The sequence below is a fragment of the Cololabis saira genome, chromosome 10, assembly GCF_033807715.1.
Source record: "Cololabis saira isolate AMF1-May2022 chromosome 10, fColSai1.1, whole genome shotgun sequence".
Lineage (NCBI taxonomy): Eukaryota > Metazoa > Chordata > Actinopteri > Beloniformes > Belonidae > Cololabis > Cololabis saira.
Window position 1 is genome coordinate 32,787,385 of NC_084596.1, and position 18,601 is coordinate 32,805,985.

An 18,601-nucleotide genomic window follows, 5' to 3' on the forward strand; every position below is an offset into this window, starting at 1 on the left:
ATATATACACACATACACACACACATATATATATATATATATATATATATATATATATATATATATATATATATATATATATATATATATATATATATATATATATATGTATATATATATATATATATATATATATATATATATATATATATATATATATATATATTCTCTACACAGTATATGCTGTGTATTATTTGTAGTATGACAATCTGACTGCAGTGTTTGTGTGTGTGTAGAGGGTGCAGTGGTAATGTGTTTGTATCTGGGTAAGGGTGAGGCTCCAGTCACATACCTCGTCCACAGAACCATGAGCGCGAGACATAGCAATGCCATGCCAGCTGGGATGTTGCCTAAATTAACAAGGTATTCTTTAGTTTTTGGGGTACTACAGCACTCTGATATAAATGCTACTGGATGCAAGACATAAATTAGCTACATTTGACAATAGTGGAATGGTACTATGCAAGCAACCCCAGTGAGAGAGGATAAATGCAGATCATGACCCTTGAATACTTTGGAACGCAATATCTAAGTAAAGCAAGTAACACCTGGTGGCTCACTAGTCTAATGTCTAAAAGCAGACCTTGATATCACAACTACAGCTCAATGAGGTACAACAATGATGCCGTTGCAAGGTGGAGTCAGGATGACACGTCAGTATCATCATCCCCATCTCCGGAGAATGGGCACCACGCCCCAAAGACATACCCAGATATTCTGAACACAAGGACAGCTGTAAGATCATAACTCAGCTGGAGCCTATGTGACCCTTTAAGGCTAAGAAATAAAGTAGCTTTTGAAAGTCTGCAAGAAGATGTAAATGCAGTGTTACAAACATCTACTGGAACCATCACCAACACCAATCAGCTGGTATACTATACAGCACAGAGCTCCTTCATAGCAGAGAAAGCTGGAAACTAAGGTCAAGGCTGTGCAGAGAAGTAAGCCAGGTGTCCAAACAGTTAAAAGGTCCAATAAAGAAACAACTACCTTGGAAATACCACTGACAGCAGATGAGGAACAGCATCAGAAATTTCAATCCATGAGTGTGTAGTCCTAGAAACATTAATAAGTATACATTTATGTAAAAGTCTTCTTTTTATCACATAAAACTTAGTTTTGTAGTTTTTTATGGGTGTGGCCTCCAAAATTCATGGATCAAATATGAAACATCCGTCATTAAAGGGTTAAAACGCCAGAAATATCTGTCTTTCTGAAGCTGTTACTACAAACTTGTCTTGTCATAAAACCTTTACATATGTATGCTATCATACTTTTCAAAAACAGTGCAGTTGTTCCTGAAAATATTTAAATATCTTGAACAAACACCAGGTTTTAAAATGTCTAAAAATGTATCTGCATCAAGGTCCATTACACCATTAAAAACATATTGCAATGTATTTATGCCTTTGACAACACATAACATTTTGATCTTTTCCAATAATCCAGCAACACCAGCATGAGGCCAGTGGACCCAACATCTCTTTTTAGTGTAAAGTTTGGCTCTAGGTGTCATCATGTACATGTTAATACTGTATGATATGATATGGTTGTGTTTGTTCAATATTGCATATCCACAGTATGATGTGGTATAATGGCTGCTGTGATAGATGAAGCAAAAATAGTTGTTTAGATGATGTCATATCAGTTTAAGGCATTTTAACTTCAAGTAGTGGCAGCTAATCCCCTATAGGAGTTGGCTCTTAAAGTCAAACATCCTCGGCTTATTTTAACATCATTTTTGCCGGCTGGCAAGTACGCTGTAATTACATAGAGAGACTTACAATACGACCTATTGTATTTATTAATATTTACGGGTGAGTCAATGCGTGGCTCGTTGGTCTAGGGGTATGATTCTCGCTTTGGGTGCGAGAGGTCCCGGGTTCAAATCCCGGACGAGCCCACTTTTTAAAATAGATTTAACATTGTTCAGACATAGTGAATCCATTCTGTAGTAACTACTGCACATTCTCATTGTGCTGACAAATTTTTGATAACTAACAAGAGCAGGGCAATGAAGAACAAAAAGAAAAATTAGCCAATTAGCCATCTGTATTTCATAGTTATACTGACCTCTTGTGGATTTTGACCGTATTACATTTCTGTATTTTTGCATATGGTTTACCTATTTGTATGGAAACATTAGCTGGTAATGTGTCCTTTTATATAGGAAGTACCTTTTTTTAAAAAACAAGGAACAGTAACCAATTAATTTAGCATTATATTTTCTCACTTGAGTGCTGTCTGCAGCTGAGATTGATATTCCAGCTTCCCAGTTACACAGATATCTCACTTCATGAGCAAAAGTGGTGCATGAGAAACAGTTCTGTGCTTCTGGGTTTCTCATTGTAGTTTTCTTGACACCGAATCACCCGTGCAACAAGAAATTCATCATATGATTCCCAAGAAGCTCTTAAATGAGCGTCCTACGTTCTGAGACTAAACCACCTTTTTGTGATCATATTGTACAAAATCTCACCAAGATAGTGCCTGGCTTAAAAATATGTTCATTTAATGTATTTTTGTCCTCACCCTGTTAGGGCTTATCTCATCCCTTATCCTGGAGCAAAGGAAAACCACTGGTCTGCTTAAAACAAATCCAGGAGATATCACGGTAAATACAAACTCTCTTTCCTTTTTCTGCTACAGCAAGCACAGGTTCTTCACAGGAAATACACCATTTCCATTATTTCAATAAGCTTCTTAGTGTCACCATGCTCTGTCAGGTATGGAGTGGCCTGACTGTGAAGCATGTGAGTTTCTATTTATATCTAAGAGCATCTTTTTGGTATCCAGCCTGGTATTTTGGCAGACAAAGTTGCTGATAATTCCTGTGTTTTGTGTGGATTTTCCAATCCCTTTTACTCAGAGAGGGGTGAACACTTTTACAACGATAATTACCCAAAAAAACACTTCCATTTAATGTAAGGGCGGGTGGCCTCAAATTTATAGTTAACTATTTAATGTGAACTGTCACATAAATATCCTATAAATGTGTAAAACCCCATAAAACCAGAGTTTGAAAAAAAAGATCACTTCAAGCCCGGGTTTATTTTTTTCTCCTCCCACCATTGCCACATCATCATCACTCAACAGCCAGTGTGTCACATAAAGTAAGCAGCTGCTTGCTTAGCCGGCACCTTTCACTTTTCAAGCAGCGCTTAATTTACAGCAGGACGTTCCAAATCTCCTGCCTCGGTGGCACTGAGTCGCTGACAAATGTCTGCTTGCAAATGCATCTCATTGACTGCTGACTCTGTTATTACAAGCTGGCTGATAGGGCCTGCCACGGTAATGTGGCCCTCCGGTTTATCCTCAGATGCTGGCAGAAGTGTATTAATTTCGTTTAGATGTGGCTTTATGGACATGTCCTGGCAGGCAGAGATGAGTAAACCCCACCAGCCAACCGCACACCCGTCCTTAACCTCAGATTCAAGCTATCTGCCACAGAGGCGAAGCATATTCTACTATCAATGTGTCAGGGGGAAAGCTATTAAAACCGCTTTACTTTTCCTAAGTATCATGAGAATAAGCAGAAGACTTAGTGAAATCCTCCCCAGAGCAGTGAAAATCATGGGGATTTTCCCCCTGAAATGTTTCCTAATGGACTAAGGCAAAAGTGTCAAAAAAAATGCTTGTTGGAGTTGAATGTTTTGGGATTTTAGTGTATTTACTTGGAGCTGAATTGACGAAATTTGAACTACAAGTGCAACTTTTCACATAAAAACAATCGTGTGAACCCATTCCTCAGTTCACGTTTATACAAAAGAGTTTCAGAGGACTGGGAGTGTGTGAGCTTTAGAGAAAACAACTCAATCTATTTTTATAATTTTCTCTACTTTGAGAGTTCATAAGCCATCTGTCCGTATCTGGTCGTGACATAATCACTTCTTTCAGCAAGATTTATACAAAGTTCCTTCTTCTTTTATTAGAAATTCTGCTAATTTCAAATAAAAGAGTAAAAGGAGTGACTCCATAAAAGCTGAGGTCACATGATCAGTGTTCAATCAGCAGAACGAATCCCAAACATATTCAGTTTACTATAGAAAAAACAAAAGGTATCTTCACAGCAAATTGCAGCGTTGCTAATTTATAGGTCAAGTCCTGCAGGATCTCCTCAGCTGTGAATTCAGTACCTCTTGAATCTGATACAGGTGAATTTTATTTTATCCCAACTAAATTTGATGAAGACATGCAGGAACAGGCAACACAGTTTAGATCTGTTATCTGGAGCGACTGACAAAGAGATACAGTTTTGTGACATCATCAGGAGGATGTGGGGGTCATCAGCAGTGAGGGTTTCTTCAGAAGGACCACCAAACTTTTAGAAAAGGATGCTCGTCTCACTGCAAAACAACCCACAGGGACATTTGTGCAAATGCAATCTGAATAAATCTGAGCTCAATAATCAGCAGCTCTGCCAATACAATCAATCCATCCGGTGAATGAGGAAGCAGCGTCCTCTGTGCATCAGCATTCAGCTGACCTGATGGATCGCCTCCTTGTCAGCTGAAGTGCTCAGCCTGCTTCTCTGTGTCATCTTTCATTTCCTTTTCACCTCCAGGTCCTTCTGCACCTGTTAGTTTCTTTCTGCAGTGTGGCTCTTTAATCCACCTGAGTGCATAGAGGACACTTTTGACATAAGAAGAAAAGATTCCTGAGGAGAGGACCAGTATCTTTAGAGCCGGGGGGATAACCGGATTACGACAGCCATTTTCAGCTGCTGGCACTTTTTCTTAAAACCTATTTTTCTCCTCATCTCTCCGGAGTTGAAACGCTGCCCTTTCTCAGAGTCACTCCAAACACTGTCAAATACACAAAACACAACATGCTTTTTCCAAATAAAACAACTGTGACGGGAAAAAGGGGGGGATGAGACAAGAACAAAAACAAACCTAACTCAATTCTCTATCTTGCTCTTTTGTTAGTCGACTCTGACATTCTTGTTCTAAAAACTATTCTCTCACTATCCAGTGAAAACTCTCCAAATCACGGTCCTTCTGTGGAAGTCATAATTGTCTCAGTGTGGCAGTGGCGCCTCCTGCGTGGAGGCCCGCCTGAGCCTACAGTAGAGTAGATAACAGCACAGCTATGAGGGGACAGATCAGCTGTCTCACCCCTGCTGCCAATCATTTTATCCCTTCAGCCGTCTGCTGCACACAAACCCGAGGAAAAAAAGACTCTCTGAAAACATCTTATCATCTCAAACCCCTGATGTACTGCGCACAACGGGATCTTTTATGCCCATTTCCTTTGCCTTTGAAGAGGCCTGCGGTGCCTCTGATTGTGGGAGGTAAATTAAATAAAGGCCCCCTCCCCGCCGGTGCCCTGATATCTAAGTTTATCGCTTCAACTAATACCTAGACCCTGAACTTCAGCTGGCCACCGTAGGTCTGTCTGTGGAAAAATAGAGCCTGGGTCTTTCATGGAAATAATCCCCCTTTTCAGGAAGTGTTTTGATTTCTTTCGAGGTGGTCTGGAAGCTTCCACTTAGATGCCCAGAAAGATCAAATTCACCCCTGAAAAACTAATCTCCTTGCATAATTATTTAAAAAAAAAACAACAACCTAAAGCAGTGTGAATAATAATACAGCATACAGTACACAAAGATCAGAATCAGAATCAGAAAGGGGGTTTATTGCCAAGTTTGTCAACACACACAAGGAATTTGTTGTGGTGATTGGTGCAATACAGTAAGAATAAAAATAAAAATAAAAAATAAAAATATAAAAGCAAACAAATATATATGGAGATAAACTGAGAGATAGAATAAAGTAAAATGTATAACAGGGATAAACAGAAATGTACAATATGAGGAAGATGACACAGATACTATATTTATAACCAGATAAGTTATAGTAATTAAAAAAAATGTAAGAATTAATAGTTCAAGGCATCTAATTAATGTTTGTTTCCAGCATCAATGAAGAATAGATGCAGCACCTTTGAGCACAGTGATCTAAGACGTCCAAAAACACATTATAAGGGGGATTGTGCAATAGAATAAAATGATATGTGGTTATATTCTTTGGATGAGTTTCTTGGGGCTCTGGGAGTTTTAGCAACTGAAAAAAGAAGGAAAGAAAGACTTTTTTGGCTTATCGGCCAAAAAAGTGTCAAAGTTTGTGTTGTGAACATCATTTTTGGGCGGATTTCCTGACTGCCAGCCTGCTCTCCTCTCAGTAGGAAAGTGTAGGGAGACTAGTAGATGTGTCCATCATAAATATAGAAGGCCTACAGTCACACTTGCTTTGACTAAAGGGATTACAGTGGGCTCTCTCGTTCCCATTGGCCTGGCCCACCGTGACAGTGGTGTGGTGATGAGTGGATGACATGCCCTCCATCAGCCTTAACAAGCTTCCCACTTGCTCCTGTTTGACTCCCATTCATGCGCTCATTCAGGCTTTGGCTTTATGTAGTTTTCAGTTCCACTGTGCACATTTTGCAGTCAGTTCGCACTTCTTGTATTTTCAACAAAGACAGACAAAATTATTACATCCAAACCAAAGATTTGGAGCACCAGAGGGGCATGATCTTTCTCAAAGGGTAAGTTACCTCCAGGTAACTTAGTTTTGATTTGAGTCATTATTATCCACTTTCTCGACATGGCAAAACCTTATGAGCACATCAAGAGACCCATGAACGCTTTCATGGTTTGGTCCAGGGGCCAAAGGAGAAAGATGGCTCGGGAGAATCCGAAGATGCACAACTCTGAGATCAGCAAGAGACTGGGCGCGGAGTGGAAGCTGCTGTCCGACCCGGACAAGCGGCCCTACATCGACGAGGCGAAGCGGCTGCGTGCCCAGCACATGCAGGAGCACCCGGACTACAAGTACCGGCCCCGGCGCAAGCCCAAGACCTCGCTCCGGAGGGAGCGCTTCGTGCTGTCGCTGCCGGCTCTGCTCGGGGACGCGGCGGAGCACCTGAAGGGCTTCTCCCCGGACTCCTTCCTCCTCCCGGGGGACAAAGCCGGGGCTGCCCTGGCACCCTTCCCGTCCTTCCCGCTGCTGGACCCGGCGGGTCCGCCGTTCAGCCCCGGAGCGGTCCAGCGGGGGCCGGAGCGCGCCCTGGCCGCCGGCGCGCTGCCCTATGGCGGGCACGGGTTTGGATACCACCCCGCCGCCGGGGGGTTCGGGGGTCCCGCCTGCGCAGGACAGCACCCCCACCCGGCCCCCTCCAGCCCCGGGTACGTGGTGCCCTGCAGCTGCAGCGCCTGGTCCAGTTTACAGCCGCAGCTGGCCTATATTCTGTTCCCCGGAGGGATGAGCCGGAGCGACGCCTACACCTCCCCGAGCACGGAGGTGTGACACACCTGGGAACTCTCGAGCCTGATTTATGGTCTGCGTTAAATCGACGCAGAGCCTACGACGTACGGTGCGCGTCGCACGCGGTACCCTACGCCGTAGGTTCTGCGTTGGTGTAACGCGGAACCATAAATCAGACAAACATTTACGCACAAAAACTCTGCTACGAAGCGAGAGGAGAGAGGAGAGGACGGGGAAAACTGAAAAAGAAAAACATTAATTTATAAAAGGAACTGATCCTTTAAAAGGCTGCGGTCAATAACGCACAGAAGAGGATGGACGTTTGAAATGAAGATATAGTATGATTTTGTAACATTTTGCGTAAAAATAAGTTTGAACAGGAGTAAATGTACCTGCCAGTGCAAACATAACAAGGGCGTAGGTTTGGTCTCAACATTGGTAGGGACGATATAACAGCATAAACTGCATGTAGGCCTACACTTTTTGCTGGGGACGGGACATTAATAAGACCAAACAGATTGGGTGAACGGGGGTCAAGGCTACATTTGTCACAAATATGAACCTAATTAGCCTAATTGATAGGCTTAATGATCAATGCTAAATAAATCTGTATTGACTTATACTAACTTTCATGTGTATTGGTTCACCTGATACACGGTTCGATTCAAACCTTTGTTTTCAAAAACTACTAAAGAAACATTTTGAAAACTTCCAGAATATTCCAGGATTTTATAAGCAATTTAAATTGCAATATTTGAACATAACTTAAATTATATTTACATATACAATAAATACAAACGTATTTATAATCTCTTAACTATCCAGAATGCAAAAAATAAACATTTGTCTTAAGACCACTCAACATTGTCTGTCTAAATAAATAAATTAAATATAACTGAAAAAACAAACATAAATAAAGTCATCAGCCGATCAAATGTGCATTTGAGGAAAAAAAACTTGCAATTAAGCAAGTGAAAAGGGGTAAATTTAAGTCTGAACATATTGAAAATAATTCACTTAATAATGGTAGGGTCAATTCTATCCTTCCCCTTTATATCTGAACTCATTATATAATGCAGATAAGGTTGCTTAGAAGTTGGTGGGGACAATTTAAGCCCCCTGAAAAGTTGGTAGTGTTACGTCCCTACCGTCCCTATGCAAACCTACGCCCTTGAAACATAATATTGAAGTGATCAACAAAACACACCGGCACAAGCTGAGAAATGTTGTTCCTCTGTCTTTTTCAGAGAAAAACAAAAGATTTTTAACATTTTCTCCAATTTCTTAAATCTTAAGAGGCTTCTGAATGTTCAGGGTGGTTTGTTTTAGGTAATGAGGTTTTATCTGTTGTAAAAGTTCCCTGTTAGATATTTTATATGTGACTCAAATTCTGTTGAAGGAAACATTAATGCGAACTAGGTAGCTTTATTGATTATTTTGCCTGTGGCTCTTTCCTGAGATCAGGTGTATTGATAACCTTTGGTATCATCAAGTTATAATTGGGAACTAAGTTCTGGTTCCGACGAAAGACCACTGGATAAAGTTCAGTATAGACTCAGATCAAGCTTAAAAACATGTCTCTAGCTAAACTACAAATAAAATGCTCTGTTTCAGCTGTGTTGACCTTTGCATGACTTTTGTTGTGTGTCTGAACGTGTGATGAGTGTGAGAGAGCAAAAGGGTTGATGATAATGATAAATACATAAATATCTTTCTATAGTCCTTTACAAAACGATAAAAAGTTGAATTCTGGGAATTATATGAGCAACAGGTTTAAGGTGGATCCTCCAACTTTAGACAGGAACCTTGTCTGTTGTCTTCACGGATTATCTAGTTCAAAATGTTCTGCAGACATTTTTGACTGTCTTTAAACCAGTGAGTGTGCGATTGCATCCTAACCCCAAAGGGACAGCAACATGCCCAGACAGAGGTTGTTTTGTTTTTGTTGTTGATTTCTTTTCTTTTTTTTTTACTAGTTTCAGTTCAGCAAAAAACACACATACTGTACACACAGAATCCGATCCTGACGTGTGACCTTATACTTCAGAAATGTTGAAAGAGTCATCAACACTGGGTTATCACATCCAAAAAAAGCAACAAAAAAAACAACCTGTGTATGTCTGTGATAATGATAATGATAATAATTACAATAATAATTTTGTGAGGCTCTTATCATTAACCTTTTTATCTACAAACTGAGGAGTGTTTGGTGATTACTGGAGTCATGATTCTATTTCCTGTGTCAGCATTTAGTTTGATATGTGTGTGTGTGTGTGTCCAATTTGAGGTCCACACCTGCCATATCAACTGAATTGTTTTATTGTTTTTACCTGCTTATATTGCACCGTGGATGAGAGGGAAACGCAATTTAATTCCTTGTATGTCTGATTATATATTTGGGGTGACAAATAAAGGAACCTTGAACGTGGAATCAAACTTTGCTGCCTCCATCCAAAATTCCTTCTCAGCTCAGCCCACCTTTAGTAGCCTACATTTCTTTAGACTCATCCTTGTATAGAGTTATATTAGAAACATCTCAGTAAATGATCTTAAACAGCTCAGTAAACTCTACCGAACTGTGTAAGTGTTAACGGAAAACTACATGATGACATCTGACCCACCTGCGGGGTCTGTGGCAGGACGATGAGGCTGCATCCTCTGAATTCATGTGTCAGCTGCTCCACAACATCCTGCAGAAACTCAACAACCTTCTCACAATCTGCACAAACTCACTCTGCATGGTTTATCCAGGGGATGGCTGTTTGTATTAAAATAAATTTGATGTAATTTGCATTTCAGTAGTTAATCATATTCAGATCGCGCACTGAATAAGTCTCCTTCCCTGTCTGGCCAACAGATGGAGGCATGCTTCAAACTGAAGAGATAAAACAATCACAGTTCAGAGATCTGACAGAACTGTTGGACCTTGTTCGCACACAGGACTATTTTAATTATGAGTTTCTTGTTAAAGGTTAACACAACCTTCACTTCTTCTCAAGATCCAAACCAGACTGGTTAACTCACACAGAGATGAGTATGATTGGTTTTGTTGTTGTTGCATCCACAACAAAATATGCAATAAACATAAAAAGGATATTTCTGTCTTCGTTCCAGCACAGGGTGCCCCTTTTTTCAGCATGATAAATATTCAATGAGTCCAGCAGTTAATGAAGTAAATAAATCGCTCAGTTCTCGTCCAGCTCTCTACATGCGTGCGAGGCTGCAGGAGCAGTTTCATGCTGCTCATCAGAACAGAGGAGGCGCAGACACCGGTGAAGATGAATGTGATGAATACTCCAGGCGTTAGTCTGCACACTTTTTTTAAAATTTTTTTTATATATAAATCCTACACTGAACCTAAAGTTAATGCTCTTTTCCATACGTGTAATGTCAGGTATTTAAAAAAGCTAAAGAAAAATCTAAATATTCTTGTCTGATGAAAAGAATCAGCAAATTAAATTGTAAAGCCATGGACAAAATGAACTTTATTAAATCATCAAGTTCACATTTGCAGGTTGGTGTCTGCAGTGGAAGAGGGATGTTCTCAGTCATCCTGGAGTCCTTCCCCATCAGTGTCTAGCTTTCATAAAGCCACACAAAAAACAAATTTAACTGCAGAAAAAAGGTTCTCAATCTCAGCAGAATGTCCAGATTATTTTTAAACATTTTCTAGCTCTTTCTGTCAGCTATTTTTTGAAAACTTCACAGAAAAAAAAAAAACATTTTTGATGCATCACCATATCACCATTCAGTGGAAGACAGAGCAGAATTAAATTTAATTTCAGGCGTGCAATAAACACCAAGTTTGTTTGTTTTCTTTCCAAAAGTCATGACTTATTCTTTTCCTTTTTTCCCTGAGACCAGCAAAAGTCTGCCACCCTATACTTGCACCATCACAAGTGTAATAAAAGGAGCTGCAGATTTTTTGATTTTTGCATGCGCATCTTAAAACATTGTTCCTAAATATTCAATAACAACTTAATAATTAACAAATTTCAAACTTGGACTGAGTTCTGCCTGAAAATGAAACACTGATTTCTCAGTGTAAGTGGTGTGACTGAACTCCAGTAAGAATTTGAATTGCATAATAAGTGAGAATACATACATTTTATTATTCACATTTTTTTTATGAGCACCTCAACTAAAATGTATTCATATTTTCATGAACTTGGTTCAAGTATGGCCTTCATGCAATAATCATCCATCCCATTAGGATTAATTATTTCATTTTAATGAGTGAAATGTGAATTTAAATATAGTATATCCAGGCCATGTTTTTAAAACCAACCCAGCAGAAACCCATAAACAAATATCTTGTTCTAGTTTTAGCTTGGGACTAGTTTTAGTAATGGGTTTAATATCGATGGTTATATCAAGAATTGTTAGTAAAAGGTGCCACTTGTCACAGGACTCGGCTGCAATGTCTTTTCCAACCAGTAGATGTCAGCAAAATGCTGTCTACCTTAGACTCCAAGACCCTCATATGATCGAATGCAATGTGAACGTTTCTATTTCCATCAAGACAATACTGAGACAAAAATAGCAGAGACTTCGTTTATTGTTGCATAATTTGTAAAACAAACTTCCAAAACAAATCATGTTTCTCTTCAGAGCAGAATGTGCAAGAACCACAAATTTACATCAGAGCTCACATCCCACAACTGGTTTACTGTGAACTCTTCACACACGTGTGATTTAGCAGACAGCTGCATCTGGAGAGGAACGAGGACTCGTTCACTCTCACCAGTCATATTGTTCAACAATATAAAAAAATAATTATACAAGAATATCAGACAGACAGTGGGACGTCTTCAGAACCCCCATCGTATGAAGGAGTGGTTTAACAAACACCTATCAAGGCCAAGTCATGTACAAACTGGTAAATAAATGAACAGCTGACACAAATGGCAGGAAAACCATTATTCACTTTTCTATATCATAATCCAGGTGAAAAGGCCATTTAAAGCCTTATTTTTAAAGAAGAAAAAGAAAAAAAAAAAAAAAAAGGAGAAGGAAATTGTCTATATTCTGTCTAACTTCTCACTCAGAAACTCCTCCACGCTGTCAGTGTTCCACTTGAGGATGCTGAGCTCTTCAGCAATGTTCCCGTTATCGTCCAAAAGCTTTAGGACAGGATCTGAGCCTCTGACGTACTTCAGTGTGGGAGGAGGTGGAAAGAAAGAGACAAAACAAGGTTTAATGTTCAGGTCTGCGCTCGCAGAAGTGCGGTATATTCAGAGTGGATTAAATACATATAAACTGTTTAAAAAAGCAATCATCACTACCTTGATCTGAAGACCCTTGAACATCTTCGGCTTGTCGCTCCTGACAAAAGCTGAGGAGGAAGACGAGCAGTGAGACAGGTGTTAGTTAATGGATCAATCAGCCGTTACGTTTTAGTTCAGCTGCCACCAAAACCTCCGGAGAACGCAGCATCAACAGCTGAAGGGTCAGCTGAGACGCAGGGGGGCTACAGCTAAAGCAAACACCAGGGACACGGCACGGCTGACGCTCCTGTCGTCTGCGATATACCAGAGAGCTGCAGTGCTCATCTGAAAACTGGCCTTTGGATGGGTTTTAACACCAACTCATGTATTTGACCCACAAACTTGAAGATTAAAAACAATTAGTTTTCATAATCAAGTACCAGTGAGGTACTCACCTTGGACTTGGGGGAACCTCCCCAATTTTCATCCACACACCTCAAGGATGGCGCCGGCGTAGAGCTACAGAGACAAAGAGAGGCCGGGCGTGAGTTGATCATCTTCCCACACGCACAAACCTAACAGACGCAGGATCTGCTGGTGGCAGGGTGCCTGGCCTGGAGGAGTAATTTGATTCAGAGAGACTGATTCATAAATGTGTCCTGGCGACAACTCGCGGGTCATTAAACTGTGATCCTGCGCATATGGAGCAGGGCTGATGGATGGAGGTTTGTGCAGGGCTCGCTTGTAATCAAAACTCCAGCAACAATGTACAACGAGACAGAGGAAACTGGCGACCGCAGTATTTCACAGAGCAAATTCAATTACACATGCACAAGCTTAATACCCCCCTCCTTACTGTCACCCCAGTGCATCTGTAAACAAGACACCAAGAGCAGCTCTGCTGAGGGCTATTATTTAAATAGAAAATAGTAAACGACTTTCTTTTTAAGTCAGACTGCTTTACTCTTTTAAGAGGCGTCCTAAAGATAAAATAAAAGTCTCTTTTAACTTGATATTTTCCTATCTATTAAAGCATTTCTCAACCTCTGGCAGCTCTGCAAACATTAAGCTAAATCCACGTGAGAGATGAAGCCTTTATAAATCATTATTATTATAAATGACCAACTTTGCCTCCATGTTAATCAATATCAATGTCTCGAGAGAGAAACACTCAAACATGCACAGTGAAGCAGGATTAGCGGATAAGCAAGGTAGCCTCAGCTTCTGTGTTTTTCGGTGTCATGAAGGTCGTTCACTTCTTACTGGAGGTGCATCACCATGGCAACTGGTACTAGAAAACTGCTCCGTAGCAGGTTATGTTCAAATACACGTTAAAGCGTCACCTCCCGACCGGTTACTCCTTTTGGAGACTAGGTTGCAGGAATTTCCCTTAGATAAATGATGTAGTTTCCCATCAGGGTTAATTAAGTATTACATAAGTTGATGAAAACATTAAAAGTAAACTGCAAAGACGGTGAAATCGTCTCTGCTTATCCGGTTCAACTGTCGTTTCAGCATTATCTGAACGTCTGTCGAGGACTACGGTGCACAAAGGACATGAATTACATTATTTGGTACTAAACAAATGTTTTAATATTACCATTCTTATGCATAAAATAGCCATAAACAACATTTCCGTTTGTGAACGCTCTTTGCTATGCTGACCAGCGTTTTCAAGTGCAAGTGGTATTTAAGAAAACTGATACAAACTAGAACCTTTGAGCAGGATCCATATATAGCAGCAGGAGATACTTAAACTTATGTCATTAATGAAGATGCAAGCACTGATTTAAATTCAGTTTGCCATTGGCAACAGCTGTTGCCTTCACAAACTATATTTTCCCCACAACGTTTTCCAATTCACTTTTTTTTTATTCTTTCCTTTTAATTTAAAACAGATTAAAGAGAGGCTATAGAGGCCTTTTTTTTAAAACTATAAGTATAGCAGAGAAGATGTATTATACTTGGTGGGATTTCACTGTGCTGCCAGTATTTGTTCTGCATTTTGGTCAGTGACGATTACGAAAGAAGACAGTCCCCTGCATGGATCACTGCAGCTTCATTTTGGTGGGCAATCTTTGTGAATTCATTTTTAAAAGTTTCTTCTTTTCAACCTCAACACAGTTTTATTCATATACCAACCACCAAAAAATATCATCAATAAAATACAATTTAAATCGAAGTTGCCCGAAGACAAGAACAATTATTGTTTAATATTCTGTATGTAACGTATGTAGTTTTGCTTTACAAATACAATGACCACTGAAATTAAATCATCTCTTAAGGCTAGTGTACAATAAAACGTATCGCAGAGTTAAAGAACAAGGAGCATGTAAGTCGCCTAAGACTCATCTGTGAAGGCTTTTAAGCCCTGAAGTGGATGTTTCACAGGTTATTACCATCAATTGCACACCAAACCAGCCTGAGAGACAGATGTACAGCATCGTTCAAACGCAGGGAGCAGAGAGGCTAGGGCATGCAGGTTCTCTGCAGAGAAGAACTCCTTTCAGCGAGTGAAACGCCCTCCTCGCACCATGACTTACTCATCTAAGAGGCTGTGCAATAAACCATTTCTCAGCGGGTTTAATGATAAGGAACGGATGTCAATTGGGAGACAGAAAGAAATTCTTCAGGGAGATAATTGTTGCTGCCAGAGGATAAACCGTGCGCAGTGACACCCTCGTTTCTGCTGCTACTCTCAAAGTGCAATTACTCTTCCAAGAAATGTTTTTACTCAAATTATGAGGAGGACGAGAGGTGATATTAGCAAAGTGTCTATCTGAAACAAATGTCTCATCACGAGGTGTAATGGGATGTACACTGCTCTTCTAAAGAGGTGCTGTTGCTAGGATACCACATAAAACACTGAGTTGCATTGTTCTTTTCCAGCATCTCTTGACTTGGTGTGTGTATTCATCAAAGCACATCAGCAGCTGCTTTTGATTCATTTGTGATCGCCGCAGCACCGCTGATAACGTTTCCTCACTGCTGCAAAACCTGACACCCCGACCTCTTTGGAGAGAGTTAAACAGGGCTTAGTGTCTCAACCACAACCCCGGGCAAAATGATACCACTCTTGAATAATGTCGCTTCAGTTGTCTTATTTCTGAAAAATTTAAAAGAAATTTTGCTTATTTGAATAACTGAGTATCCTGTATGAAATTGGGATTAATTACATTTTTTCCCCACATCAAATAGAGTAGATTAATTATGGAATCATAAACCTAATTAAATATCACACAGAACAACAGTCTTCAATGAGCTTCCAACCTCTGATACTCCCCCTGAGGCTGAGAAATGATTTCATCATCCCCAGAACTATAACTGATGGATGGAATGAGAAAAGTATCAAAATTTTTATGCTCAGTTCCACACTTACTGTAGTTAATGACTTCCATCTCTCTTAGCCCTTCACCTGACAGTCACACCTCCCAAATCATCAATGACTGTGGAAAATGTGCTTCATCTTTGAGTTTCATTCAATCTGCACCAAACTAAAAGTTCCAGCACCATTTCCTCCAATGCTGTGATTTATGACTGAGCATCCACTTCATCCAATAATTCAATTTTGAGACCACTTGTTTTCCTCTGAACTGGTGTTGGTGGTGATTTACGATTGGCTTTTCTAAATTCAGTTTTCTGCAGCTGATTTCTTACAGTTTAGTCTCAAATGCCACTTCCTGTTTGTGCCCATTTTCTTTTTTTTTAAGTTTATAGTTGTGCATTATTCAAATTCTACTTTTCTGTCACCAACATCTTTTGCCGGATTTCTATTGAAATGCCCTTTTGAAGTTTGGTTATCCTTTCCTTTAAGGGCTTGGAAATGTAACCGTCACTGCAATAATCAATTTGTGCGACATAAAAACTGCAAAAAAATAATAAAATAAAAAAATCACTGCAATAAATTGTAGTCTCTTATATTTCAAAGTGTCCTGCATTCATGCTGTCAGTGTAAATAAAATATTTAACAAGTAAATGGGTCTCAGTTCGAACCCCTGATTTGAAACAGAGATTGAGGGGGATCGTGGTGACAGAAAGGAGAGGAAAATGTGGGCAAAGAAAAACCTTGTGGTGAAAATGAATAATGAACTGCATCAATTGTTAAGATTCTTTTTTTACATAATGTAGATTCAGTGAGGTCAAACACTGGAGAAAAAAGTATCTTAACTACTTCATGCAGTCATGTGGAACCAGTTGACATGACATTTTAAAGTTTTACTTTTTTGACTGTTATTGGCCCAAGAACTTGAAGGCATATTATTATTATTTTTTCTTTTAAAGTTTAGTTCAAGAGCCCATGATTATAAATTAATCACTTGGCAATAACTTAATTTGTTGAGTTTCAGTCACACAGCATGAACTGAAACATTCAAACTTCACAGCATGAACTTTGATGAAATGTATTTGCAGTTTAATTTTGTACGTTTGCCACGAATGCGCCACACTGCGACTTAATGATGGCTGGCAGTTGCTTTCTGTTTGGCTGTTCCCTAAGCTCTGGTTTCCCCTCTTACCTTGCGGCCATCCATCTGGGCCTCCTGCTGGCAGCACTCCCGACAGGGAGGCTGGAGCGTAGCTAGGCTGAACTCCCCGAGCAGGTCACAGGAGCTGCACAGGAGGTTGCTGGAGAAGCCCAGCTCCCTGCAGGCCTCAGACGACACCTCGGCCCCATACGCTGAAAGCTGGAGACAGAGGCAGAAAAAATAGAATTAGGAACACATTTTGCTGAGCAATGACTCAAAAGATGAACTTACAGCACAAACTAGTATTGATAAACCTAAATGACAGTTATAACAGTGCAAGGTGTGTGATACCACCTAGTTGTATAATAATGACCTGATCAATAAAAATCTAATCTTGTAATTCATGATATGATGGTAAAATTTAAAACAAACAAAAGAAGCACTCACTTGACATTAGCTTCCCATCAATCGCATTTTTCCAAAAATTCCTTGCTACTAGTGATTTTATTGTTTAATGGAAAAGTGGCTGAACACAAAGTGGGGCATGTTCATCCTCTCAGCCAGTCAGACCAACTGTATTTCTACTTACTGAAACATTTGAATGAAATCAGAAACATTTCTGGTTGCACATAATAAATCCTTGTAAGCTCCTGTTTATTAGTCTTTATCTTAACTAGGCAACACATTTTGCAGTTCTTTCTTTATCATACTTCTATAAAATCCCTAGTTTTATGGTTTACAGCATTACGTGAGGCTACTATATTTTCTACTAGTTACTTATCTGAGGCCTTGGTATGATGTTATTATTACTATTCTTTTATCTGTTGACCTGGTATATTTTCAAACTTTTGTACAGCATTAAAAAACTGCATACATTTTCCTTGTGTTGTAGAGTTTTTACAACTTTTCTTTCAGTTTCACTTTACTGCTTAATTTTTTTTTTTTAAAAAGGTGGGCAATTTTATTTGTCACATTTGTGAGTAATGACGATCAAGTCAGCTCTGAAGAGGCTGTACATAGATTTACTTTTGTTTCTATTTGACACGTTTTCTCTTTTAAGATTCAGGGAGGCAATTTATTAATCTTAATTAAGCCATAAAGATCTGGTCACTTTTTTACTGTCAAACGAACAACTGTCAATATTATCCACCTCTAACTTCAGCAGAAAATGTAATTTTCTAGCAGTTTCAATCCTTGCACCAATTTCCCCCCGTCAGCTGAAATTAGTTTCCTGGAAGTGTTTTAGACCCATTCCCTCTCTTTGCACCAAAACTGAACCGACATTTCAGCTAGTTTTCAGACTACAGAGTCGCGAAGCATGAATATAATCATAATAAAGGCTTAATTTAGGAAAGAAAGTGCAGTACGTAGTTTTAAGGAAAAGCCACGTCATTCAAAGGTCCTGGACCAGCAGGATCCGGGTGACCAAACTACACACAACCCCCACAGCTGACCGCTCCATCGGTCATTAAAGCTTCTGAAAGCGCCCGAAGACGCTCATTACTCCTAGTTTTCAGTGTTAATATTACACTTACCGTTTGTATTACCGACAGAAACCAAAATAGAAACACCTCTCCCGACATTTTGTAGCCTCTTTGTTAGCGAAACTACTGCACAAGGACCGTTCACATTTATACAAGGAAGCCCCGTTTTGCCTGAGCGTTAA

The 18,601-nt window shown here is 39.7% G+C and overlaps 2 protein-coding genes and 1 non-coding gene across 3 annotated transcripts; 2 read left to right on the plus strand and 1 right to left on the minus strand.

Moving 5' to 3' along the window:
• The first annotated feature begins 1,831 nt into the window (after positions 1-1,831).
• trnap-ugg (transfer RNA proline (anticodon UGG)) lies at positions 1,832-1,903 on the plus strand. Its single transcript has one exon. It is a non-coding gene; the product is annotated as a tRNA-Pro (tRNA).
• A 4,693-nt stretch (positions 1,904-6,596) lies between these two features.
• On the plus strand, positions 6,597-7,312 carry LOC133452017 (transcription factor Sox-14). The gene has a single exon (XM_061731203.1). The coding sequence runs from the start codon at positions 6,606-6,608 to the stop codon at positions 7,305-7,307; it is 702 nt and encodes a 233-aa protein (XP_061587187.1). The 5' UTR covers positions 6,597-6,605; the 3' UTR covers positions 7,308-7,312.
• A 4,493-nt stretch (positions 7,313-11,805) lies between these two features.
• Positions 11,806-18,601, minus strand: selenof (selenoprotein F). The gene is made up of 5 exons (XM_061731204.1): positions 18,471-18,601; positions 16,987-17,154; positions 12,928-12,991; positions 12,551-12,600; positions 11,806-12,418 (listed from the first exon to the last, which is right to left on the minus strand). The coding sequence occupies exons 1-5, from the start codon at positions 18,516-18,518 to the stop codon at positions 12,287-12,289; spliced, it is 462 nt and encodes a 153-aa protein (XP_061587188.1). The 5' UTR covers positions 18,519-18,601; the 3' UTR covers positions 11,806-12,286.

Bases quoted from the DNA above. Each gene is read 5' to 3' on its own strand.
- LOC133452017 (XM_061731203.1), top strand. From the start codon at position 6,606: ATGGCAAAACCTTATGAGCACATCAAGAGACCCATGAACGCTTTCATG.